This window comes from Ascaphus truei, chromosome 5, assembly GCF_040206685.1.
Source record: "Ascaphus truei isolate aAscTru1 chromosome 5, aAscTru1.hap1, whole genome shotgun sequence".
NCBI lineage: Eukaryota > Metazoa > Chordata > Amphibia > Anura > Ascaphidae > Ascaphus > Ascaphus truei.
The window spans coordinates 101,751,683-101,779,317 of NC_134487.1; the positions used below are offsets into that span (position 1 = coordinate 101,751,683).

Here is a 27,635-nt window from a genome sequence, read left to right on the forward strand (position 1 = left end):
ATAAATGAAAATATTGTCACAAATAATTGGTGTTCATGTATAGGAGGGGAACACGAAGATAGTTTGCTTATAATGAGCTGGATTCCATCACTGGATTTTTGGACCACTGCTTTAATCGACCAACTTACTCAAGTTTAAGATGACAATATACCAAACATTTTAGGAATCACACACTAGCTTTTATAATTACTGTGAAATTGGCACGGTGGAGTAGCTGCAAGGAGTAGCCGAAATATCATAGGTTAAGGCTAATTAGAATCTATATCGACTAAGCTAACATCCCTGTCTTTGTTTTGTTGACATGCAGCTGCACGGCAGTACATTATGTTAAGGTACAGTAAACATATTAACTGAAAGCATGATTATTGCATCAGGATGTTTTGTAACAGTGTTCAGTCAACTCGTCTTGGTGATGTCTCTGCTATTGATGATAGTGATTTTTTTTTCTGATTGTCCTCTTAGTCCTGGTGGCTAGATCTGAGGGAATACATCTGTCATAAGTAATGGCCTTATATTCAAGAATATTTCAAAATGTAATTAAACAGAAAATTAATAGCAATGCCGTTAGTGTAGGCAATCACCTAGAAAAACTAAATGTTGTTCTCCAGAGTGACTGTTTTCGTTCCATAGGAAATCTTTGGTATAAATGATAAGTAGAAATACAATTGTATGTGTATTGTGAGCGATAGTAATTGAGCGTAAAAAGTAAACCTTATTCATAACCATTATTATAATTTATTAAGAAGCGCGACAACATATTCAATTAAGTTTAATCTTTTGTTTTGCTGTTGTACAGGGTGAGATACTTCTAATTTTATTGACCAAAAAAAAATAAAATACTATTGCAATGTTTATTACAGTGTATTTAAAAACTGGAAATCCAATTCCTACTGGATGAAAAATTGGGCCCAATATGAGAATAATCTTATTTTTTAAATTTGCTTGGCATTTCTTTTAATAACTTTTCTACGGCTACAGCACATACAATCTCTTCTCAAATGTGTCTATTGTATCTGCCATCATCGTCTCCAGGGGCAGTAAAATCCATATGTATGAATAAGGATAAGGTTATTTGCAGTTAGGACATTGAAAGGGCAGTCCCATGTAGGACGATGTAGTAATAAGGCCATAAAGTAATTGTCACACACAGGCCTCCCGTAATTGTCACATTCTTTAATATCTGCTTCTTAATATTTGTTTTGCATAATTATGTCCAAAAGCCTCATTGCTAGAAAGTTAATGGTATATTACAGAATATACCAGTGGTGCTCAACTCCAGTCCTCAAGGTCAGGTATTCAGGATATCTCGGCTTCAGCACAGGTGGCTCAGTCGAAGGCCACCTGTGCAGAAGCAGGGCCTGATTAAGCCACCTGTGCTGAAGCAGGGATATCCTGAAAACCTGACCTGTTGGGGGGAGACTGGCGTTGACCACTCCTGGAATATATAATACATAAGAAAAGACTATTACAAAGCTAGAAATCTTGTCCTATTTAAAATGAAGGAGGAAAGCATCTGTGGTCTTATGAAAGCGGTGTTTTAAGAAGAGGTCGATATTTCGATCCTTACCTCAGACCTGTCTCAAGCCATATTTCTCATAGGTGATCATTCACTATACAGTGTTAATATAGGGTCACCGGTAAATAGCTATTAGTTTTTAGTGATGGGGATTGTAATCCTTACAGGTGTGTTCACTCTTTTTGAAGGTCCAAATCAATGTGTTCAATGCATCTTGAGACAAACTAGAGAGAAACCCCCGCTACAGCTTAATTTGATGTGGTAATGTTAACGTGAGAGTGCTATTTGGGGCAGAAAGGCTATAACAACTGTGGAGGAGAAAGTACCCCAATTGTGAAGCACTCTCTCACTGAACTTGGATGATAAGTGTGGAAATTAAAATATACTGTATAATTCATTAGAGACAACCGATTAAAATAAAGGGCTTTAAAATGAACAATGCAATGGCGCATTAAAGACCCAATAGGGGTGTAATAACCTCGGATAAAGAATAAATCCTGGATACAGTGTTATAGTATAAAACACTGTGCCTTGGTGTATGACTATATACAACCAACTATCAAGGAAAAATTGGGTACAAAGGGGGAGAGGGGGGGGGGGTAGATGTCAAACCATGGATAAAATGCCAAATGCTGGTCTGGGTACACCAATGGTTCACAATATACTGTATAACTTAAATATTCATGGTGGGTGATGCTATAACATATATTTTTCTTCTACATTGTCTAACAATATATACAGTATATATATTGATTGATTGATCTGTGTGATCATGTGGCCTAGAACAACAGGGGTAGGTGAACCGAGGTGATATTGGTTGGCAACAAATCACCAAAGTGACAGTAGCCTGCTGTATGGGTACAAATTAACCTGCAGTGGTTAATAAAAAAGTAACGTGGAGTACCATAACAAATGTGTGAGCAGGATCTTTGTATAGCAGATCCGTGCAGACACTAGAGACCCAGAGTCCAGAACAGCTATATAAATAGATTGTAGCATTGCTGCAGTTCCCATCAGCAAGAGGGAAACCGCAACATACCGACACACTGTGTTTAAACAATGTAGAAGAAAGTGTCCTATGAGGGAGAACACTGTAACACATTAGTGTGCCGACAGTATATGCATGGTTGTGGAAAAGCACCTCGGAGGTTGTGAGTACTAAATCAACTCCTTAATCCGAACGCCAAAGTCTGATCTACAATCTATACCTGAATAACCCAAGGGTAGGGTTATTGTACTAATACACAGTAGCGAGTGCAAATAATAATCTACTGCTGCCTATAGTACTAGGTATGCGAGTAGATTGGTAATGAAGTTCATATTGTATATACTCTGGTAGAGACTGGTGGGGCTTAGATAATCTCCCCTTGGGAAAAGGAGCTACGTTAGATCGTCGGATCTGTCGTAGCTTGAACTGTGCCAGGGCAGCGCAGACGCTCCCATGTGTAGTGTCAATGCTGCGATCACAGTGGTAAGCCGTGCACGTGCACGTGTAAGGAAGTGCCGACGTGCGTTTTGCTGAAGAACGCTTTCCCAAAGCCACACAGGAGCATCTGCGCTGCCCTGCTCTGGCACAGCTCAAACTACGACAGATCCGACGATCTAACATAGCTCCAGAGGACCCAAGAGTACTGCAGAGAGGCTTTTCCATAGACATGACATCCAAATTTCCTTATATACACATGGAAAAAAATTGGGGTGAATAGTCGCCACAAATTCTATACGCCTGTTTACTATGGCCATGCTTCTGATCCTGCTGTGTTTTTTAAAGAACAGCTTTCATATCTAATGTTTACTTTAAGCTTGGATTCTGAACTGCATTTTTGAACCACGTGGCTCTAGAAGGCTGCCCTAAGGAGGAAGACGAAATTGTGCACACCAACCAAAATGTATTTTCAATGATGGGCACCATATAGAAAGGCAACGGGCCAATTTTAAAAATGTTGGTTGGCACTTAATGAATCCAACAAAATAACAGAACATATTTTGTTATATGTATTTAAGAAAAAATATTTTAAGGGCTTCATCAGCAGATGGGAGTGCACCCCTGCATAATGTAAATTGGTAAACATTTTTATACACCTTGTGTCTTTACCTTTCTGCTTTAGTTCCCTTGGGTGATCTGCTTTTTTATGTGTTTTTTTTGTTTTCTTTTTGGGATGGGGAAACAATGACTGCCAAGTATCCGTGGAAATAGTGGTAATGCTGCCAAAATGCCTAGATGGATAAATGTGAAATATGTGATCCCTAAAAGAGATTTAAAAAGTGAGAACCGTGCCAAATACTTTTATTTCTCGTGCTTCTTAAAGTTTGGCACAAATTGCACCTTTTAATAAGGAAAATGCTGCAACACAATTGAATGCAGAGTCTTAATAATTCATTTAATAAAGAAAAATCTCATGAATATCATTTGTGTTCTTAGTTTGTGAAATGCCTCTCCATATTTTAGCACTTTGTGAGTGGTTTGTTGCTTTCCAAAGTTAACAGGGTACTAATCAAATGACTGTAAAGCCTTCTGCAGGTGTTTCCATGGCAGCCACCTCCGTATAAAGCTTTAACTACAGCACCATGAGCAATGGTCTAACGCATTTGGCTCATCTGTGAAGTGCTGCATGCTGGTGACTAGGATAAGTTAATGGGCATAAAGAGGAAGCGGTGATTAATGGAAGTGATGCTGTAGAAAATAGGACCAGCTGCAGCCAAGCACAGCATTTTCCATTGTCCAGGCTTGTGGTAAATGCTTATCATCTGCTTTTATTGAAGGCGGCCCAGCTCAGATAAAAGAAAAATGTACCATACAGTGCTAAATACAATCTACAGTAAAATCTTAAAGCACTGAATCATCTGTTTAAAACAAAAAGCACTTCATATTATGCGGTGTGTGTGTGTGTGTGTGTTTTTTCTATTGCTAGTATAAATTATTTGGTCTAATGTATGTTACAAATTACAAACTTATTGTGTCCATATTTTTCACTCTTATCGCCTACTGGAGCTCAAATAAAGTAAAAAAAAAAGAAATGAATGCAGTTACAGCTGTATCTGACGGAAAAGTGTATTGTCATAGCTGCGACAAAGAAAAGGACCTTTCTCAAAGGCCTTGTGTAGCTGATCGTTTCTGGTAGTATACATTTAAGAGCAAACCGGAAGATCCAGCACTCAAAATAGCATCCATCTGTATCCAAACGGTGTAAATGTCTCTAATACTGTGGTGCTACCTGGGATCTGACCAATACAATATACCACAATGTTTCCTTTAGTGCGAAGGGGACAAAGTGATCCCACCAACTGAGCACTACAGGATAAAGTCAATTAACTTTTATTATATAAAAAAAAACCCCACACAATTAAAAAGAATCACTTTGTGACATGATCCTGACAAATACTAATCAGATATCAAAATTACCTGAGCAGCAATATACACAATTAAAACCATCTGGAGGGAGCAACAAAAGATGGAAGAACCAGATAGCAGTGTGGCAAAACGCTGAGACTTAATAGGAGTGTATAAGGCTGCACTTATAGTGCCCGCGACGCGATGTTGTTACAAAACTAAAGAATTGACTGCATCTCCAGCGCTTACAGTAAGCACGACGGCGATGGAACAACGTCGCGACCAAAATTTGGAAGCTGGTTAAATTTGATTCTTCTACAGACACTCGCCACATGTGACAGTAAATCAATCAATGACCGGTCGCTCGCGACGTCGCTGCAAATTGAATTACAACTTTCGCTAAAGCTCGTGGCCGTTTCTGCGTCATGACGTCACTTCTGTCATGCGTTTTTGTGCCAACAAAGGAAATTTTACCCATCAAAACCCTATAGGTGCCAGCAAAGAAGTTTCACTTCAAAAACTGGGAGTGACTCCAAGTCTCAGTCTTCAGATACTCCATAGGAAGCTCCAATCAGCAGCTCTCCATCCAGTAGCAGTCATTTAGATGTGTGGATCCACCATATTGTTATATAACACATCAGCATCTGCATGTTGTAGACCCCAGATCTAGCGTCAATCCGGCAAGTGGTCAGGACCGCTCCATACACCCAACGTGCATTTAACGTATACATTTGTTTGATATGCCATCAACTATATTCAGTAAGAGGTAGATGAATCAAATTGACTGCCGCTCCAGGTAGGAAAAATGATGGAAACTCCCCAGCGTTTGAAAAATAAAATCAAATTAATGAGCTACATAAAAAATAGAACAAAACAGAACAAAACGCCTCTACCCACGCCCACTATGGTGCTTTCTCAAGGAGTGACACTCCTTGTGAAAGCACCATAGTGGGCGTGGGTAGAGGCGTTTTGTTCTGTTTTGTTATATTTTTATGTAGCTCATTAATTTGATTTTATTTTTCAAATGCTGGGGAGTTTCCATCATTTTTCCTACCTGGAGCGGCAGTCCAGTCGATCTATCTACCTCGTGCAGTCATTTCGATCGGGGGGCACAGAGGGGATTCTGGTTGTGATCACTCACTCACTGCAGCAGGAGGAGAAAGATGGTGCTTCATAGTGAGTAACGCTTACTCCATACCTAACCTATCGGAGACGCAGGGGCGAGGATCAGGAACACTGACGGTACATGATACAGTGGGCACCTCTCACTTTATGCAAGTACTTTCTTAGTGCCCATATACCCCCCATAGCGTCTCCCCTATCTCCTCACTCAATATTTCCCTACCCGCCGAAAGCTCTGCTACTCAGCCTATATACACACTACATTTTTCACTACCTTCCTTGAGCTGATATTAGTTTTGTTTCTTCAATATGTTCAGTAAACTGGTTCAGATGCAGGTAATGTCTACTCTATTCTAGAGAAGCCATAGACTTAAAATGGTAAACTAGTGCGCATAGCATGAAAAGGCCTGGGTCTTCTTACCCAACACTTCCTACTCATCTCAAATCAATTCAATTCCAGAAATCAATTCATTGACCAAAAGGCCATGGACAGGACTGAGACTTGATGGCTGCAGCACATCTCTGTTTGTTTTTATGCTCCATTATCCAATATCCTCGTCTCAAAAAGTACATATAAAGCAATTTCATTTTTTGTGATTTATTTTTCATAGATATTGTGCGCTTCCAATATTGTAACTTCAGTATATGTTCTTATACCTAATGTCGTTACATAGTAGATGAGGTTGATAAAATACATGCGTCCATAAAGTTTAACCTATGCTAAATTTAGACAAGATACTTTATCCTATATCTATACTTACTTATTGATCCAGAGGAAGGCAAACAAAAAACTCCCGTGACATATCATTGAATGATGTACAGTTAGGTCCGGAAATAATTGGACACTGATACAAGTTTTGTTATTTTGGCTGTGTACCAAAATAAATTCAAGTTACAGTTAAATAATGACTATGGGCTTAAAGTGCAGTCTATCAGCTTTAATTTGAGGGTATCCAAATTGAGGAAGGGTTTAGGAATTACATCTCTTTAATATGTAGCCCCCTAATTTTCAAGGGACCAAAAGTAATTGGACAATTGACTCAAAAGCTGTTTCATGGACAGGTGTGGACTATTCCTTCGTTATTTCATCATCAATTAAGCAGGTAAAAGGTCTGGAGTTGATTCCAGGTGTGGCATTCGCATTTGGAAGCTGTTGCTGTGAACCACAACATGCGGTCAAAGGAGCTCTCAATGCAAGAGAAATGGCATCCTCAGGCTGCAAAAAAAAAAGAAAATCCATCAGAGAGATAGCAGGAACATTAGGAGTGACCAAATCAACAGTTTGGTACATTCTGAGAAAAAAAAGAATGCACTGGTGAGCTCTGCAACACAAAAGGCCTGGACGTCCACGGAAGACAACAGTGGTGGATGATCGTAGGATCATTTCCATGGTAAAGAAAAACCCCATCACAACATCCAGCCAAGTGAAGAACACTCTCCAGGAGGTAGGCATATCATTATCCAAGTCTACCATAAAGAGAAGACTTCACGAGAGCAAATACAGAGGGTTCACCACAAGGTGCAAACCATTCATAAGCCTCAAGAACAGAAAGGCCAGATTAGACTTTGCCAAACAATATCTAAAAAAGCCAGCCCAGTTCTGGAAGAGCATTCTTTGGACAGATGAAACTAAGATCAACCTGTACCAGAGTGATGGGAAGAAAAAGGTATGGAGAAGGCTTGGAACAACTCATGACTTGAAGCATACCACATCATCTGTAAAACACAGGGGAGGCAGTGTGATGGCATGGGCATGCATGGCTTACAATGGCACTGTCAGTGTTTATTGATGATGTGACAGAAGCAGCCGAATGAATTCTGAAGTGTATAGGGATATATTGTCTTCTCAGATTCAGCCAAATTCAGCGAAGTTGATTGGACAGTGCTTCACTTTACAGATGGACAATGACCCAAAACATACTGCGAAAACAACCCAGGAGTTTTTTAAGGCAAAGACGTGGAATATTCTGCACCGGCTGAGTCAATCACCTGATCTCAAGCCAATCGAGTATGCATTACACTTGCTGAAGACAAAACTTAAGGCAGAATATTTTGCAATGGTGTGCAATGGAGTGGGTGTAGGAGCCGATACTTATCCACTTGAGAGGAAGGGGGGTTGTTCTCTCCACAGCAGTGTAGATGGAAGCAGCCTGGAGATGACCAGCACTCACACGAAGCTGTGGTATCCAGTCCAGGTACGACTAGGAACTGCGCCTTCTCTCTGTGCCTCCTGTGTAACAGCACAAGCCGTCAGTGCTGCACACTTGCCCTCCTCTCAGTAAAATCAGCAACATTCAACTCCAAACCCTCACATAGCTGCTACAGGTTCCTCCACACTCTTTCCTAATCAGCCGATGATGTCAGTGCGTCATGCGTCACGATGTCTGACGCGTTTTGTCACGTGAGTGACTTCTTCAAGGGATGATTGGCTTCTAGCTTCCCTGTCTCTTTGTAGCTGTCTAATGATTTTGCCAAGTGATTTCTGGCTGTGACAAGGGGGCTGCAGCCAATCATGTCGTGAACATGCTCAACCAATGTAATTGTACAATAAAAAACTTTAACCAATGCACATAATAAACAATAAATGGCTGAACATAGGATTATCTACAGTGTCAGTCACAAATGTAATAACATACTGAGCCTATACAGAATTATAAATAACCTAATGCGTAATTAAAAAGATGAATAGATGTAAGTTGCAATTATTAACCTGTAAAATAACAAGGAGGATGTTTGGGATTGAATATACCATACATCCAATATATACAAACATTCCTGTTAATGATATATAAACTAATCTATGCAGCCTACAACTTCTCCAACTAAAAATAAAATTAAATCTAATTATAATACTACAATCCTGATGAGACAAAAACAGATATGTGTATATATATAGTCAAGAGTAAAAATTATTATATGGGTAAAAATTGAATAATAAATAAAACAATTTATAAAATAAAAATTGTAATGATGTGTATTGATAGGTAAATGATGCAAATGTAAGAAACCAACTATTAGAGATATAGGGTGATAAACTATATGGATTATATCTCTCTAATAGGTACACCAACTTGGATTTAGGATGATGGCAAACTGAAAAATATGATCAGAGCAGTGGAGACACCCTGGTCACACGGGACTGGAAATCTAGATTATACAAGTATGCTAGTATCCATGCATTCGTTTAATCCTTGAGGTACCAACGTACCTAACTTGTAAATCCAGTAGGATTCACGAATGCATAGGTTCTTAAATCTATCTCCTCCCAGTTTAGAGCTGGAGATACTCTCGATCCCTATGATCTTAAGACATGCAGGGTCCTTAAGATGTACTTTAGAGAAGTGACGTGGAACACTGTGATTTAAATTCCCTCGAATAATGGCACGTCTGTGTTCCAAAAATATAAGACAAAGGGATCGCTTGGTATGCCCAACGTATTGGAAATTGCAAGAACAAGACAAGATATAAACCACATGAGTGGTTTGTCAGTTTATGGAACTTTTAATGGGATAAACAGACCCATTAGAGGACGACTGAAAGGATGGTGACACAGTAAGGTATCCACATGTAATACACCTGGATCTGCCGCATTTAAAGCTACCAACATGATCACTTCCCAGGTCATGAACAGGGACTAATTCATGAAATTTATTGGGGGCCAGTTTGTTTTTAATGTTGGTAGCTTTGTGGAAGATAACAGGTACCCTAGGTGTCAATAGTTTGTTTAGATGTGGGTCACACATAACTATGTTCCAATGTTTATTAAGCACCTCAGTAATTTGTCTAGAGTATCCACTAACATTTGTAATAAATTGAACACCTCCGTGTGCTGAAAACTGACTATTCTTCCTTGATCATGTGTCTTTATTTACTGATCTAGTTTTCGATTTGTTCAGGAGGAAAGTTCTATCCATATTCCTCACCCTATTGTGTGTGTGTGTGTGTGTGTGTGTGTATAGATACAAAAAGAAGACAGAGAGCGCACGAATAAAGTAGCGCCACTCATAAACCAGTGATAAAAATATAATAAACCCTTTTAAAGTGCTAAATACAAATTACAAAACAATCCTATAATGAGTGTTAAATAAAAAGTTAATACTGACAAACTAAAATATACACTCTATTTATATACATTAAAATAAATAATAAAATAATAAACAGTCCAAGTGTAAAAGTCAAAACCCCAAAATGAGTCCTGATAGGCGATACAGGAAATAATACAGAATCCAAGGGTCCACGGCAGCTCTCAAATGGAAGAACCACTTCCAAGGCAGAATCTATAGATACAAAAAGAAGACAGAGAGCGAACGCCCCATAGTGTGATCCTGTACATTTAATGATGGGAAGGGGTTGGTGGGGGGGATTAAAAATATATATATATGTGTGTGTGTGTGTATATATGTATATACAGTATATGTATGTATATATATATATATATATATATATATATATATATATATATATATATATATATATATATATAAATATATATAAATATAAATAAAATGTGTGTACACACACACACACACACACACACACACACACACACACACACACACACACACACACACACACACACACACACACACACACTTACTTTATAGGAGAGGGGTATATGTAACACCAAAAGTGTCCTCCAAATAGGAAGGACAGGGCACTTCTTGAAAAGCTCAAATCCGGACTAGACCCAGAGGCATCACCACAACGTATGTCGAAACTGGTCAGGTGACCATGACATTTCTTTTAATATGAAGAAATAAAAGTATACAGTTTTTTTTGTTTGTTTTTAATGCAGTGTCTTAGGTTTTTACATATTATCTACTATTGAGTATTTCTTGTTTTACATCTTGTGATACCTATGATGGTCTATATCAGATTCGAGATTTTTAAGAGGAGCCCTGCCTTTCCTCTTCCTTTTTTGGTGCGGGTACCTTTTATGTGTATCTGTGTATTATTTTTTCCACTCTGCAATATTGAAGCAAAAAAATCAGAACCACATAAACAATAAGATTGTTTACTTTCATATAATGCAGTTTTTGCTCAAATCTTGCCCCAGTTTTGCAGCCAGGTCAGTTTAATACATTAATTTCTCTATTCTAAACCAAAGCACAATTTTTTAATAGAGTGTACTGCATGTAGCCAGGACCTTATGGCTCATTGACTCTTAATCTATACTATGCTCTTTGTCTCAGTATCCAATATGTGGGCTAGTGATGTAGAGCGATTGGGGCAGGGAAACTGCAGTATTAAGTCTTATGTGGTCTCTGTGTGTGTTGTAAATTATCTTGCACGCCAGCTTGTTTCTAGTCCAGGATACCAGAGGCATTACAATACATGATGATTTTTATGGCTGGGGAATCATTTTATATTCTGATTTATACATGACTTTATGACAACAAATGGGTCTTCTGGTTTTGTTTTGCAAAGCGTGGTTTGGTTTGCAGCAAAACATTTGATTATAATATATCATGTTATAGCCTTCGGCTAGAAATCAGAGGATCGCCTCTTTAATTCGTGTGCATATTTTATATGGTATCGGTGAACATTAGCGTGTACAGTAGATGTGAGATAAATCTTGACAGCTGACACACATACAGCTGGATCCTGTGTAGGATGATGATATAATTGTTGGTAGGTGGAGCTGTTTCGTTTTCCTTCCCTCCTGAATCTTGACTTGGTTGCATCTGCAGTGCAGATGCCCTCCGCAGAAGACAGCTTCTAGAAACCGAGCGCATATCCCTGGAACTGCTCACCGATCCCTTTTTGGTTAAAGGATATTGCGTGAGATTTCCTCTTGTGACCCTCCCCTGGTAGCCGCACAAAGGGAGGACGTCTCCCAGACTGTACACAGATGCATTTGCGTCATTGATGAAGCAGAGTCTGCTTTGCAAGGCAGGTGAAGCCAGCAGCTGTCGCTGAGGAATACGGTAGGAGCGCTTTTGGGGGGTGGGGAAGAGCTGCACCCTCACCCTGCACCGATGAGACAGGAGAAGCTGACGTGCTCCTTCCGGCGTGGGGGAAGATGCCTGAAAAGGCAAAATGCAGGAGGAGTGGGTAACATCCTAAGCAACGTGCTTAAGAAGAGGAACTGCATCTCTAGAACTGCTCCTCGCCTACTCTGCACACTGGAGCCAGGTGAAGTCATGTGAAGAGATCCTTCAGCACAAGTTCCACCCCATAACTGGTGGGGGGACCCTGCCCATTGTAAAACAGAGCTGGCCCCTCCAGCAACTAAGGGGGTAACCTTGCTCAATGAGTGTCCCATTCTCCCAGAGATTTAACTGTGGGGTTTCCTTGCCTTTTGAGCGAGAAATTGGTTGTATTTAACCCTACCCATCATGTAGAGATGGTATTAATTATCATTGCATGCTTTGAACCCATGCCTATTCAGTGTGGAGAGACGGCAATACATTGCTTTGCTTGCCCATCTGACCCTGAAGGGGTAATTAGTCGTGTCTTATACTGTCTGTGAGATCTAATCGGCTCAGCAACAGTTGCATTTTTATTTCTGTATGACGATGTATTGTAATCCGATGAGGATTAAGGAGCAGAGGAAGAGAAGACAGAATTATTTGTAGGAGTCGCAAAATGGAAACGCTGGGTAAAGAGACTCATAGGGGAGAGTGCTTGTTGTGTTCTAGTTGGTGCTGATTGCTTGCTGCAGACAGATGACAGCTCTTTGTCTCCACAGTGAGCAGGGTGGAGATTTATTTACACTGTATACTGCACATACAAAGAGAGATGGGGAGTTATTGAATGATGCAAAACCCTGTTAAATATACAATATTGTATGTGTTGACCACCCTTCATTTAGTTAAAATGAGATCCCAAAATAATAATATTTACAACGTTTTTGAGCATGATGTACATAAAAGGTATATTCTTAAGGTGGGAATGAGCTTTGTGTAAATTACTTTATGCACCTTTTCAATGAAGTGATGTTGTTGGATACATGTTAGTTAGTGTCTATAATGCGCCAGCTAGGTGATGAGAGCCGTGCTCGGATACAAGTATGTTTCAGCACTTAGGAACTGGACAGCGCCCCTCTGCCTGACATTAATTCTATCATTCTACTAGCGTGATGGAATACCAGTGCGGGCCTTCATAGCTTGTCCCTCACCTCTGTGCCAGTGTAGGAAGGTCAGTCTGCATGAGCCACACGGCTCCCAACACCAAGCCCACATCCTGTATTAGCATCTCTATAAGCGTGTTTTATTAGGCGGATACTCTGCAAGTGTTTTTACGAATCATTTTGGCCTCATTAACTAGTGTATTTTACCTAGTGAATATAATATAGTGTTTTGTCTTTATTTTTAAGAGCATTATTTAAATTACTTGTATGGACATAAGTTCTTGTCTTTGATAGATGGCAAGTTGCTAAATTCAGGAACATTATTTTGCCCTAAAAACAACAAAATCCTGTTTCTTTCCAGGAGTGGATACCAAGTTGAAGTTTACTCTTGAACCATCTCTAGGGCAAAATGGCTTTCAACAGGTACAGTATTTTTTTTCAGTTCCATTTTAATTCATCTAGTGTTGGGGGGCAGTGTTGGCATTTAAAAAAAAAAAAAATATATATATATATATATATATATATATATATATATGCTTCCAACAAATGTAATTTGCAGAAAAAATATCAATAGTTTTAGTTTGTTTGCTTTTTGCATGAGGTGTTTTGATAAAGGTAAGTTATCTTTATCCCCTTCGCTGCCAAATCAATGCACTGGAGACCCCTAGGGCAACAAAATGATTCATCATTTGTACACTGGCAGGTTGGAAAATGGCTTCCAGCATTTCTTTGCATATTGATATGGAAAGATTTCTATTTATGCCAATCTTTTGTCGTGCTCCTGTGAACAGGTGTAGGAAACTTGTTTGGCTAACCACATGTAAGTGGGAATAAGCCAGTCCATGCAACATAGTGTATGTGTTTCATGGATTAGCAAAGATGAACTGGTCCCTGACATGGGGACATCTGAAATTATTATTATAATGAAATTGAATGCTCTTTGCAATATAGAACACTAATGTTTTAATGTTTGCTTAAAAAAAGAGCTCAAAAACAGAAAAGGGTAAAATGCTCAAAAACTAAAATCGCAGAAGTTGCAATGATTAGGGCTAATTTATTCAGCAACCTTTACAAAATGGCACACTGTTGTATGCCCAATTTAATCATAATTGTATTTAATCATGATTGTATTTAACATGGAGAGTTTGCAATTCATTTGTTGTCTTATGTTGGATGCTTTCGCTACATTAGAAAGTCCTTAATTTTATATCTAAAACGATATATGGTATTCTCGAGCTTATAAAGAATTGTATATTAAAACAGAAAACATTCAAGAGTGTTTGTCTCGCTCAGTAGGTTCACTGCACCTGATTCATTTGCTAAAATATCACAACACTGGATGCCACTTTTTTTATTCCAAATTGGCCGTTGCTTCCTTCAGCCTGCTGCATTTCAAAATGAAACACAAAAGGGTGAAAAGGCTGTCCTTGAGTGGGAGTGTTATGTACTTTTCTCACTCAAGCTTGGTTACACAAGACAAGTATCACACCCACCTAAAAAATCTATTTTATATTGGTGTTGTAGTTTTAAAAAAATTATTTTAATTTCTTTTGGGTTAGTAAATGTGTAACTTCTATCTTCTCTTTGCACCCACCTAAAAAAATCTATTTTATATTGGTGTTGTAGTTTAAAAAAAATTATTTTAATTTCTTTTGGGTTAGTAAATGTGTAACTTCTATCTTCTCTTTGGAAAAATGATTGGAGATAACTGTGTCCTTAAATGACTGATTTTGTGCTTTAAATGCACAGGGCTGACATGTTCCTCCTTGTAGATTATCTAGCAGGATAAATACTTCTAACGCTGGTGATACATCACTGCTAAAGAAATTCAGTCCTAAATGAAAATATTCTACTAAAAGCACACCCCATCTTGCTGTTACCCAACAGTCCCCCTCTCGGGCAGATTCCTAAATGACACGAAGAAGTGCCTGTTGGGCTGCAGAGTGATGCAGAACACTGAATATGGCAATGCACAAAGGAAAGCCATGAAGTTCATTACTTGGTATAATTTAGCTAGATTTTTTAAAATTAGATTTAGGGTTTTTTGATAATACACATGGCTTACTTTACATGAAAACATTCAGATTGCAGTTTTTCTTAATTAGGATGTAGCCTGCTTTTTAAGACACTGTTTTTTTATTGGTTGGTAACAAGGGCAGACGTTCTGAACATGTAAAAAGACACTCTTTGTCACTTTTATTAGCCCCCATAAAGTACATTTTTGTAAAACATTTACTTTTTGCACTTTTGATAAATAGCATTGATATATGTACTGGCAAACTCTCCAAGCATTTTTGAGAAGAAAAAAAAAAAAACTGAACAAGGATGTGTTACAGTACAAGTTAGAATAGCAAAAAGGCATTTGGTATTGAAAATGTTGAGTTAACCCCCTCATATGTAGAGTCGCTTGCAGCAGATTGTTCCAGGTTTAATCTAGCAGTGAAAGTGGTAATATTGCAGGCGTTGTGTTTTCATAAGTCATTTCTACCTTCTTCCCATTTGCGACCTGCGTGGAATTTTGTTTGCATTTTTTTAAAAACAATTTTTATTTGTTTTTCAGCTGTATTTCGGGTGGGGGGTGGGTACAGAACAAAAAAGAGAAAAGGTGGAAGAGGGCTAATAAAACCAACATAATTAGATCAACAATAGAGAAATAATATTAACAATAGAAATAATCTTTAACAGTACTAATAACAAAATATGGTGGAGAGGGGACAGCAAGAGACACTGGTGGTAATAATCATAGTAATTTTTTTGCATAAATTTGTTTAGATTTTTATATCTTGTATTGTCGATATGTCTTCTGGAAAGGTCCTTATTGTATTTGTTTTTTTTATTTGACATTTAATACTTGGATGTCTCATCACACACTTTTTTATGTTTATAGTGGTATGATGCTCTCAAAGCTGTGGCCAGGCTGCCAACTGGAATACCCAAAGAATGGAGGAGAAGGGTAAGTTTTTTTTTTTTTTAAATATCTATCTATCTATCTATCTATCTATCTATCTATCTATCTATCTATCTATCTTATGGACTTTAATTGCTAAACAAAAGGTGCACAACATAATTAGAGGTTCTGTGCTGTTTGCTGTGACTCTTATTTGAACAGTAGGAGGTAGAAGGACACTATATGAGAAAAACTCATGAACTTTCATTTTGTGCATTTTCAAGTTCGAGAAGATTGGTGTTGACAATAAACCATGTTAACAACAAATATGTGACAAGGCACAGCTTCTAATTAAATCTGTCCAGAAGACACTGACTAAGGGGTAATGCAAAGTTACTGTTGCAAAATACGACTAGGATAAATTCAATGGAAACTGAACCACATAGAAGCTGCCCAAATGCAGGAAAACGAAGATGCTGAAATATATAACCATCATATTGGCAAAGATTTAAAACCTCTTTGCTACAATGAGAAAAACACATTTTTCACATTCAAATAGTTTTCTTTTGTTTTTAAAGATTTAATTTTGATTTTTTCATCAATGAATGTGAAAAGGTATGAGGTAGATTAAACCAACCATGTAGCCCGTATGTTAACAAATTCTGTTTCTGTCAATTATTTTCTTCTTGGTTGCTTTTCTTTAGGTATGGCTAACTCTAGCCGATAATTACTTGCATAGTATTTCCATTGACTGGGATAAGACAATGCGTTTTACATTCAATGACAGAAGTAATCCGGATGATGACTCCATGGGTATTCAAATAGTTAAGGTAATTTCTTGAATAGACCACGACAGTAAGAATCTTCGCTGTGCAACAGTCTTTGAGATGAGCATACCCTTTGTGTATTGTCATAGTTTTTCTTTAATGACTAATTTTTGTACATTATATTTTTGCATAACACCACCAAACGCAAGGATGATATCACTGTACTTTCCCATCTTCTTCTCCTGTATTTTTTCTGATAATTACCTGTTTTACACAATTCTTTGGTACTTGATAATGGAATATTGCTTTCTCATTTCTCATATTTAGAATCTTTTATATAAATATCTTACTTTGGCATACAATGTTTTTTCCATTTTTTTTTTTAACTTTTCCTATAGTTCACAAGCTTCAATATGCATAGGAGCAATTGATAGGAAAAATAGACAATACTCAAAAATACATTGCTATTTAAAGAAAATCAATCAAATTTAAGCATGATTCCAAGCCACATACATGGGGATATAATGCTAATTATCTCTCTGAAATACCCTTCATTGGTGAATATTCTATTGTATCTGTAAGTAAAATGAGGCACAATTAATTCTTCTGTTTTATCGTCTTAGGATCTTCACAGAACAGGCTGCAGCTCCTATTGCGGACAGGAGGCAGAACAGGATCGAGTGGTGTTAAAGCGAGTATTATTGGCCTATGCCAGGTGGAACAAATCTGTTGGGTACTGTCAAGGTTTTAATATACTCGCTGCACTTATACTGGAAGTCATGGAAGGGAATGAAGGTGATGCACTAAAGGTCTGTATAACTACTTATTGAACCGGAAAAGGGCTTTAAAGGATCAGTTCATGCAATATCCTACACGTGTATCGTTAAAACAAATCAGTTCTGTAGTATTAGTTAATATTTACAAATTTTTTTTTTAAATTCAACTCTTAATGACATTTTAATGAGTTTTAATATACTAAGCATCCTTTGATTTCTACAGCAGGCTTTAGCACAGGGGTGCTCAACTGGGGGGCGCAGGGTTTATAGAGGCCCCGCGCTTTCCGAAGGCACTTAAGTTAAATGCCGGGGAAGTGGCGAAGGCCTCTGTAAACTAAACTGCACTTACATTGGCTCAGCCGGCTTCTGGAGACGCGTCGCCATGGCAATGCGGCGGCAAATGACATCACGTTACCATGGCAACGTGACGTCACGACGACTAGAACGCCGGAGCCGAGGGGCGCGAGGAGAGGGGGACAGATGGCGGGGGCGCAGGGAAAAAAGATTGCACTCCCCTGCTTTAGCACACCTCCCTAGCAGTGCAAAGTCTTTTCTGTTTAATAATTTGTTGCCAATATTCCCAGCAGTTTGAGCTGTAAACTGTAACAATAGATAATGTTAACTTAGTAATATAAGAATACATTGTAGCTGCTGAGTTACACTGACTGAAGATATGATTTGAAAATGAAAAGCAGCCATTTAGTGAACTCTGGGAAGCAGGATCTTTGCGATACTGGAGAACTAATTGATCGGCAGTTTAGGTAATTGGTTCTCAATAAAGGTAATAAAAGGCTGCATATATTAAAGGAACTATAGATATAGATATATAGATAAGGTGTTTTCACTGGACAGTCGTGCAGGAAAAATGAGACATCACACAAAGAGAAAGGTCCCCCTGTGAGGACCGAAACGTCGGTTTGTGCGCCACATACTTCAGTACAGTTTTTTGAACTACTACCTTTGTGTACTGTCTCGTTTTTCCTGCACGGCTGTCCAGTGAAAACACCTTATCTATCTTACCTCTAAGGGATACGCACCAACATGAGTGCCAACTGACATATATATATATATATATATATATATCTCAAGATACATACAGCAACTCCAAACAATAATCCAAAACAGTAATTAATACAAAAACTGTACCTGGCCAAGCCAAAATAAAACTAGGTATTAACCCTTTATATACTGACTGACCCTGATAGATCTGCTGCCACGCATGTCCACGGCTCCACAATTGCCGATAGTAAATGTACGAAGAAGAATGACCTAGGCGCAAAAGAACCTGGGAAAGAAAGAGAAAAAGAACCATCATAGGGTAGTATGTCCAATAGTCAGAATCATAGAAATGGTGAGATATGCACTTACAGTGAGTTTGAGCAATGTCAGCCTTTTATCCACTCTGGGATCAGGAACTCGGCTTGAAGAATTCTTGTATTTCTGCCAGGGACTCTCTGCACTTCCAAGCAACTGTTTTCACAGTGCTTCACAACAGTCGCGGTGTACCTGTATGTATAGATGGATATCCATACAGGGATAAGGTAGGGAAAAAAGGGAACAGTATAGTGTAAAACCTTTTATTAAAACAGTGGTTTTTAGACCTAGATATATAATCTTCTCACACTTTGTGAGTTGTAAAAAAGCAGTTGAGAGTTTTATATATGAGTCTCTCACACTCAGTGGTGGATTGACGCCGGCTCTGAATACAGCAAAGTCACGCAGTCACTTCCGCGTCACGTGACCTCTGGTCTCGCGGGATCTTCCCTATGCTGCTGAAACTCGCTGCTTCGGCTCCGTGATGGAAAATCAGCTTGTCAGCTTGTCTCTCTCTCTGCTTGCAAACCGCACATATATACATACATACATATATACATATATACATACATACATATATACATATATATACATAAAGGAGAGAGCGCACGCCCCATAGTATAAAACCGTAAATTTATTGAGGGGAGGGGGAAGGGGGGGGGGGGGGGGTAAAAAATGCACTCACAAGGGTACAAGTATTAAAAGCATATCGTGATCATAATCACCACCATCCGGTAACTGTATTGATGCTGTAGAAGACCCTCGGTCCCAAAGATGGATGAACCACACTGTTGCAAGAGTTCCTGGGTAGGTGGATGGTTAGGTGACAAGTTCCAAAGATCCCAAGGAAAAACAGCTTTGCTCGCAGGTCTCTGTGGTGTCCGGCGCTCGAGTAGATTTCCTCCTGCGCTCCGTGATGACGTAGTGTCTGTGCGTCTACGTGATGACGCTCTACGAAACGCGTCAGGGAGCGTCATCACGTAGACTCACAGACACAACGTCATCACAGAGCGCAGGAGGAAATCTACTCGAGCGCCGGACACCACAGAGACCTGCGAGCAAAGCTGTTTTTCCTTGGGATCTTTGGAACTTGTCACCTAACCATCCACCTACCCAGGAACTCTTGCAACAGTGTGGTTCATCCATCTTTGGGACCGAGGGTCTTCTACAGCATCAATACAGTTACCGGATGGTGGTGATTATGATCACGATATGCTTTTAATACTTGTACCCTTGTGAGTGCATTTTTTACCCCCCCCTTCCCCCTCCCCTCAATAAATTTACGGTTTTATACTATGGGGCATGCGCTCTCTCCTCTCTCCTTTTTGCAGATTCCTTTCGGATGTGGTTTATCCCCCTGAGAGCAGCCGGAGACCCCCAAAACCAACCTTTATTTTTCATCATTGGACTATTGCCTTGAGGACTGGTTTTTACCCTCTTCATTATATATATATATTTTTTCATATATATTTTTTGTAATTGTATCTAATGTGTATGTTATCACTCATCACAGTATTATATGATATATAGGATATATACTGTATATTCACTATATAGTTTAGGCACTTAGTTTAGTATTTTTATATTAGCACATATATTCAATACATCCTAATTATTTCACTCACACCCTCACTAGGCGCTGCTTTATTGTTTTGTTTGTCTTGGATGGATATATATATATATATATATATATATATATATATATATATATATATATATATATATATATATATATATATATATATATATATATATATATATATATATATATATATATACAAATATAGCTGTATGCTCATCTGCATGTCTTAGGCAGGTCTGCAACCCCGCCTTTCCCCATTATCACCCTGCATACAGCACTTCCACTGCAGCAAGGGATTCTGGGAAATGACATGCAAATGAGCACACAGTGTCACTTTTTGCCTCAATAACCATTTTTAACATGGTTCCCTATAGGCTTAAGCTTGCTGCATGGTCACAGCTTTGAGCACAGCCAGGGTTAAGATGCATACCCAGAAAACCACCCACAGACAGCTGTTTCGACCTTGATGGGTCTCATCAGTGTGGGGTTGATTTTACTGGGAATGCTTGCTGCATTTCACAGCTTTTGAGCACAGCCTGGGTTAAGATGCATAGCCAGTAAACCCACCCACAGACAGCTGTTTCAACCTTAATGGGTCTCATCAGTGTGGGGTTAGTTATACTGGCTTTAAAGTGCTGCTTGGATTGCCTCTAAACTTTCTCCAACCAATTCTTTCACACGAAGATGCCTGCTAATGATTAGTGTTGTGGTGCTCTGCTAGTTGCTTTGTTGAAAGCTGCGGTGCCACATTCTGTTCTAAGCAACATGCATTTTTTTTATTTTTTTATTAATTGCCTTTATTTTTCTTGTTTCCGTACTTTATTATGAAATTGTACTGCATTTTTCAGTACAAATCAGGACGATCATGCTTCTGCAGACCACCACATGTTAAGGAGAGAAAAATGAACATTATAGATTGCGTTAAGCTTTTTTACCCAGTGAACTGAATTATTTGCTCAACTGAGTTATTTTATGGCATTTTGTGATTTCAGCATCTTAATTTACCTAAATACGTCTGAAAGTTAAGAAAATTATTTCGTTCCTAGTGCTCTTTCTCCCCCTCCCCCCCCCCCCCCACTAAATTAATAATTTACTGTAGTTCTGGGGTAATTTGGGACACTTCCCCTATTTTTCTATTAGAAGGGGTTCAGATATTCAGATGGAATATTCTAATATTGACATTTGGTTTGGCGTAGCTTTCAATATCCGGCTGTCCCGGAAGAAAATGCATTGTTAGAGAAGACATATACAATACGTTGTAATATTATTCTTTTGATTTGATTTTTAGTTGTGAACAGTATAGATTTTGTTTTCCTTTTTTAAATGAAGGACTGGAGAGGCCGTGTGTTACTGTAGCTTGCTTTTACATAGCTGTAAAACTCTTGTGACCCATGCACTTTAAACTACTAAGGTTATATCATTGTTCAAATCCAGCATAATTCATTATAGAATGTGCCATGTCATGATTAATACAGTAATTCAGTTCTTGCTGCAGCTTTTGACAGTTGCATAACCCATGGAATGCATTAATTAAGTAATGTGTTAATTTCTGCACATCTGTGGCATTTGACGCTTCTTGTAGATGTATTCAGAAAGGTACTGTATTAAAGGAAAAGTGATTTAATTGCATATGCTTTGTTGCCTTCTTATCTATGCCTTAATTGTGCAAAAACCAAATGAATTATTCATTCTTTGCTGGCTATATCACACCTTAATCGTGTTTTGTAACAATGATTCCATGAATTGGTAAATAATATTAAATCACTGGGAATTACAAGGATAGACGCAGTGAGTCATGCAGGTGGCATCTAATTTTATCAACTCAACTGCTACCTCTATACCTCCCATTCGCCTATCACTTAGTTTGCTTTTAAACATGAGTTTGCCCATCACATTATGATGAGTTGAATGGTGTTTTGAATAAAGATCTAGTATTGTACTTTTTGAAAGTGATCATTTGTAATTATGCAAATTACACATTTTTGCCTTCTCTAAAAGAATTACCATTTTGATAACTTGTGTTTATAAAATAAAACGATTTTCATTTCAGCATACCAATAACAATGAGTTATCAAACCACAATATGCTGAAACAAACATTCTTTAATACAACACACACACACACACACACACACACACACACACACACACACACACACACACACACACACACACACACACACACACACACACACACACACACACACACACACACACACACACACACACACACTTTTTAAGGGTGAATGTGTGCTATGTAGGAAGATGATCACAGGTTTTTGCACCTAGTAAGTGGCACTTTACAAACCATACATTTGCTCATACTGTACTACCATTGATATTGGTCCTTGGAGCATGTGTAAGAATTGTAGTAGTTGTTTCAATTAGAGTTAAAATATCCATTCCCTGAAATATTGTATGGGGTTATGTGCATTGTTTTTCTGACCGTATGTCCATGTTTATTTCCTTTTATCAGATAATGATTTATCTCATTGACAAAGTGCTTCCAAAAAGCTATTTTGTCGATAATTTGCGTGCGTTATCTGTGGATATGGCTGTCTTTCGGGACCTCTTGAGAATGAAACTGCCTGAACTATCTCGGCACCTGGATGTCCTCCAGAAATCTGCAAACAGGGAAAGTGGTGGTATGTTGATCTTCTTTTGTTGCTAATGCCTGAGACTTTTTTTAAGCTGGAATAGACTGCCCAACATGCTCAAACACCGACTGTAAGGTCCACCCGAAGCAGAAAAAGTGACACAAGATACAAAAAAGCTGGGGTGAAAAATACCATTCATATGAGAGCTCAGATGTATAAAGTGCTCTCATATCCACAAGCCAGCAAAATAGTTCATAACTGACTTGTTAATATTCAAACACCTCCTTCACCTATTAGTGTCCCTACGTGATAACATTAACATAATGTGATAATGAGTTTGTCGCAGCTTTTTATCTACCATTGTGCTGTGCAATCTGTTGCCACCTTACCAACTGAAGTAATATGTTTCTCTCTGTACATACCAGACCAATGCATGTCGATATTTTCTCTCATTGCAGGAGGCTATGAGCCCCCACTTACAAACGTCTTCACCATGCAATGGTTCCTGACTTTGTTTGCAACATGCCTTCCTAACCACACTGTCCTGAAGATCTGGGATTCTGTGTTCTTTGAAGGATCTGAGATCATCCTGCGGGTGGCATTGGCCATCTGGGCAAAACTGGGAGAGTAAGTTTTTTTTCCAATTTTTCGTAATTACATTTTTTTTACATTTAGAATTATTGCAACTCCATATGATTTGCTGAATATTTGCTAGTAGAATTCCCTTTATTAGTGGTATAATGTGGTTTAAAGTTATTTTTAGTTGGTATATATGTGTAAATCCTGTCTACGCAGGGGGGGAAGGGGGTGTATTCTTGGTGTTGTAAATGGGTCCATGTCCTACAATTCATTATTTAGTTCTTCAAAATAAAACTTCCCCCAACCATCCTTTGTGGTATTTAAGTATATATTTTCATGGATCACCAAGGTAAAATCTGACACCACACCCACTTTCTGCTAAATATATACTACAGAAATGTACATTTTTTTTAAAGGTTGAGTAGGTATGTTGAATCCTCAACTTAAATCTGATGTTTCGGCTCATTTTAGGTTCAGTTTTTACTATTTTTTCACAGACAGATCGAATGCTGTCAGAATGCAGATGATTTCTACAGTACAATGGGAAGACTGGCCCAAGAGATGCTTGAAGACGATCTAATAGAGAGCAATGAACTGATGCAGGTTATAAACCTCTTAATACTGTTTTGTTGGTTATTTCAGGAGCGGGAATCTGCACTGTCTTCATTTAATAATTCACTCAAGGGATTCTGGGATTTGTGGTCCTGTTGCTTTCAACAGTTTTTTCCAGTATAAACTATGTACAAGCAGGACTACCAACTCCCAGAGGCCCCTGCTAACAAGCAAATGGATCACATGAAAGATACATTAGCAGCCAATCTGTATAGAGGCATTACCGAGAATGCAGCCAGGTAGGATCTGATCTCTAGTAGAGGTGAGAGACAGAGGTGGGGCACAGGTGAGAGGTGGGAGACTTGACCCAGGGAAAGGAGAGGCATAAGGCACAATGCAGAGAGACCCTGAATAAGAATAGAGAAACAAGTACATGGGACCGAGACATGACAAAGTGTAGATGAGTAATAGGCAGAAACATTTGAGTGAGACGAATGAGAAAGCTCCCAAAGGTAAAAAGAGCTCGCTATCAACTCTACTCTGAAAGCAGATCTGAGGCAGTCTCCTAGTTGGCGTTCAGAGTTTATATCCATTGTGTGTGTGTGTGTGTGTGTGTGCACTTCAATATTGCTAAGCAATTTGATTTATTCAATGTTTCGGCTCCCAGCTGAGCTCTTCTCGAGTACAGAACCACTTCCTGCATCACTCGCACTTCTACAGATTTCTTCTTGGCTTATTTGAAAGCAAAATTCTGTATCATGCTAAAATTCCATATGTATTTTCATCATGATTATAGCTCGGCTTTTCTTTGTTGGGTGGATATTAAAGTAAATAGCCCATGGGTTTGTGACATGCGACTACAATAGCGGATGTGCCTGTTATTTAATAAGTCATTAGGAGGCATTTAGATTTGTACTGTTTGCCAAGTAATCTGCACCAACAATGATAAATCCGATTTATGAAGCATATTCAGCTGATGCAGCCACAGTAGTTAAAATGGTGTTTGTTTGTCAAAGCAAAAAGTTATTTGAGTTCCATTTACCCCAATGCGGTTAATATATGGATGAATGAGACCTAATTGGCAAATGTCACTGCTTCAGAAATATAAATATAGGATTAGCATCTCACCCAATAAAAATTTAACAAAGGTTGAACTCAATAGACATGTATTTTTTTTCCCCCAAGCCAACAGGTGAAGTTGATTTTTACTTATTTAATTTTTGTATTTCCTTTAGACTGTTTACTCTATGGCTCAGTTCCCATTCCCACAGCTGGCTGAACTAAGGGAAAAGTATACGTATAATATTACACCTTTCCCAGTGCCTGTTAAGTCTGCTTCATTTTCTGGGTAAGTTTAAGTGTAATGTGTGTTCCCTTCCATTGTATGTTAGCAGAACAGAATGTGTTCAATCTTGTGCTTTGATTAATGTTTATTAACTTCTATTTAATTATATGGAAGTTCTACACACTACAATTTCAGCTTATAATATATAACCCCAGGAAAGTGAAAACTAATCGATGTAACAGTTAACATGTTACTTAGAGGCTCATTCTTATTCAAGAAACTAAAACTCCCCTTGACTTGAATTGCAGTTTTTGACCAATCGCACTGAAATTGTTGAATAAGCCTCTAACACTGTCAGCTTCCACTTTGTAAAGTGTAAGCATATAAAAGACTGTGTAACAGTGTTTATACAAATATTTCCCATGACTGATAAGAATAAGAATTATGTGATAGGCTTTAAAGCTGCAGTTCAAGCTGCCGTTTAAAAAAAAAAAAATTTCCCCATTCAATATGTGCATCAATACAATCTTTGGTGCACTGTTAGAGAGAGGGTAGGGCTCAAGAGTCAGAGCCTGTCTCAGAAGAGGAAGGGGGTGTGACTTTGTAAATGGTTTTTATAGAAACAAAAATGCTTTTTTTGTTGTTTTTATTTAAAATGCTACAAGTGTTTTCTCATAGTACAGAACTGATTTATTAAAAAGAGCTATTTTCAGCTGCAGGGACTGCCCGGTCCTTAGATACTTACCGGGGAAGTTACCATGTTTTAAAAAACCCATAGGAAGCCACATTGTCATTGGTGGTGGCTTCCTGTTGTAGGGCAATTTTAAGTTTCCTTTCAGAGGCTAAAAATAGCACGGTTCATCTCTGGAACCAGGGGGTTCTCCTGATCCTGTAAAGTAAAAAAAAATTCTACTTATATAGTATAGTATATAGTATAGTATATAGTATATAGTATAGTATATAGTATATAGTATAGTATATAAACTTTCATATGATTGCAGCTATTATCTGTTCCCCCTTCTCTGTCCTTTCGATCCTTTGAGTTTTATGGTATTTGACTTTTTTTTCTCCCCTTGTCTTCCATATTGCCGTCCTTCCATTACCTCTACTTTTCTTTATGACTTTATATCCTGGCTGTCATATTGATGACTCCCCGTCTTCCAGTTTTCTCTCTCGCTTCCTCCTGTGGCCTTCATCTATAATGATGGCCACTACTTACTCTATGTCGTAACTAAAAACTGTACTCTTTCTTCCGACTTCTCCATTTCCCCTCTTTCAATCTTGGAAATGCACCTCATCTCCTTTGCTGTCTCCAACTCATCTTCTGCTACCCTCCTGTCTCCCCTCACCCGAGACTTGCGATCCACGGATCTGGAATCCTCCTTGAGCTCTAAACTTTCTTCTCGATCTACCTTTGACCCTGCCAATTTGGTCCCATCCTCCAACTCCTTCCTTTACAACTGCCTGGTTCAACATGCTCCCCTGCTTCCACAGTGCACTCGCTGCTGTATTCCTCCACCCTGGCTCAATACTTTCTACATTCCTGCACTCACTCACATCTATGGAAGAAATGTCGCACGCTTGCTGATTAACGCCAAAGCACATTCCTCCTGTCCGGTTATGTATCAGCACTATTTCTATGCAAGCAAAGTTATTTCTCTGCACTTACCAAAATTCACAGGTCTAACTCACAGCACTATTTCTCTGTATTTAACCTTCTTCTCAAACCTTCTACTAACTGTCTCTCACCTTCCATCACTCCTCCAATGTTTGCAGAGTACTTCAAAAGGTGGACTCGATCAAATAAGTACTCTGTGCCTTTCACTACACCTATTCTCCTGTATCCCCTTCATCTACTAGAGGCTTTCTTCCCTGTAACATAGACAGAAGTATCTCAATTACTCTTTTCTTCCTCTACATCTGCCAGCTTGATCCCATTTGTTGCATTCTCCTTCCATCTCTCGTTCTCACTCTGATCCCTACACACACTCAAATGTTCATCTATTCCCTCTCTTCTGGTATCTTTCCTTCCTCCTTTAAACATGCTCAATAACAACACAATTGATCCCACTAATCCATCTAACTACTGCTCTTTTACCGCTAAACCTCTAGTACAGGTGGTCTCGTTCTGTACCTGTATTCAGACGCTATCTTTCCTCAGCTCTTGCGCTTTCCTAGACCCCCTCCAATCATGTTTTCGCACTGCTCACTCAACTGAGATGCACTTGCCAAAGTAGTAAACAACCTCTACTCTGA

General features: G+C 38.6%; 1 protein-coding gene across 6 annotated transcripts in view; it reads left to right on the forward strand.

Moving 5' to 3' along the window:
* The window catches only part of TBC1D30 (TBC1 domain family member 30), a 78,802-nt gene that overhangs the window by 42,071 nt on the left and 9,096 nt on the right, over positions 1-27,635 (forward strand). For 4 of the 6 annotated variants that reach the window (XM_075600350.1, XM_075600348.1, XM_075600352.1 and 1 more), the window contains 8 exons: positions 13,403-13,464; positions 15,929-15,994; positions 16,633-16,758; positions 17,319-17,504; positions 22,843-23,011; positions 23,422-23,590; positions 24,040-24,145; positions 25,330-25,442. In XM_075600350.1, coding sequence (XP_075456465.1) covers positions 13,403-13,464; positions 15,929-15,994; positions 16,633-16,758; positions 17,319-17,504; positions 22,843-23,011; positions 23,422-23,590; positions 24,040-24,145; positions 25,330-25,442 — 997 coding nt within the window. Of the gene's footprint in view, positions 1-11,627; positions 12,105-13,402; positions 13,465-15,928; positions 15,995-16,632; positions 16,759-17,318; positions 17,505-22,842; positions 23,012-23,421; positions 23,591-24,039; positions 24,146-25,329; positions 25,443-27,635 lie in introns of those variants that run through there. The other 2 variants (XM_075600353.1, XM_075600354.1) reach the window with 2 other exon arrangements.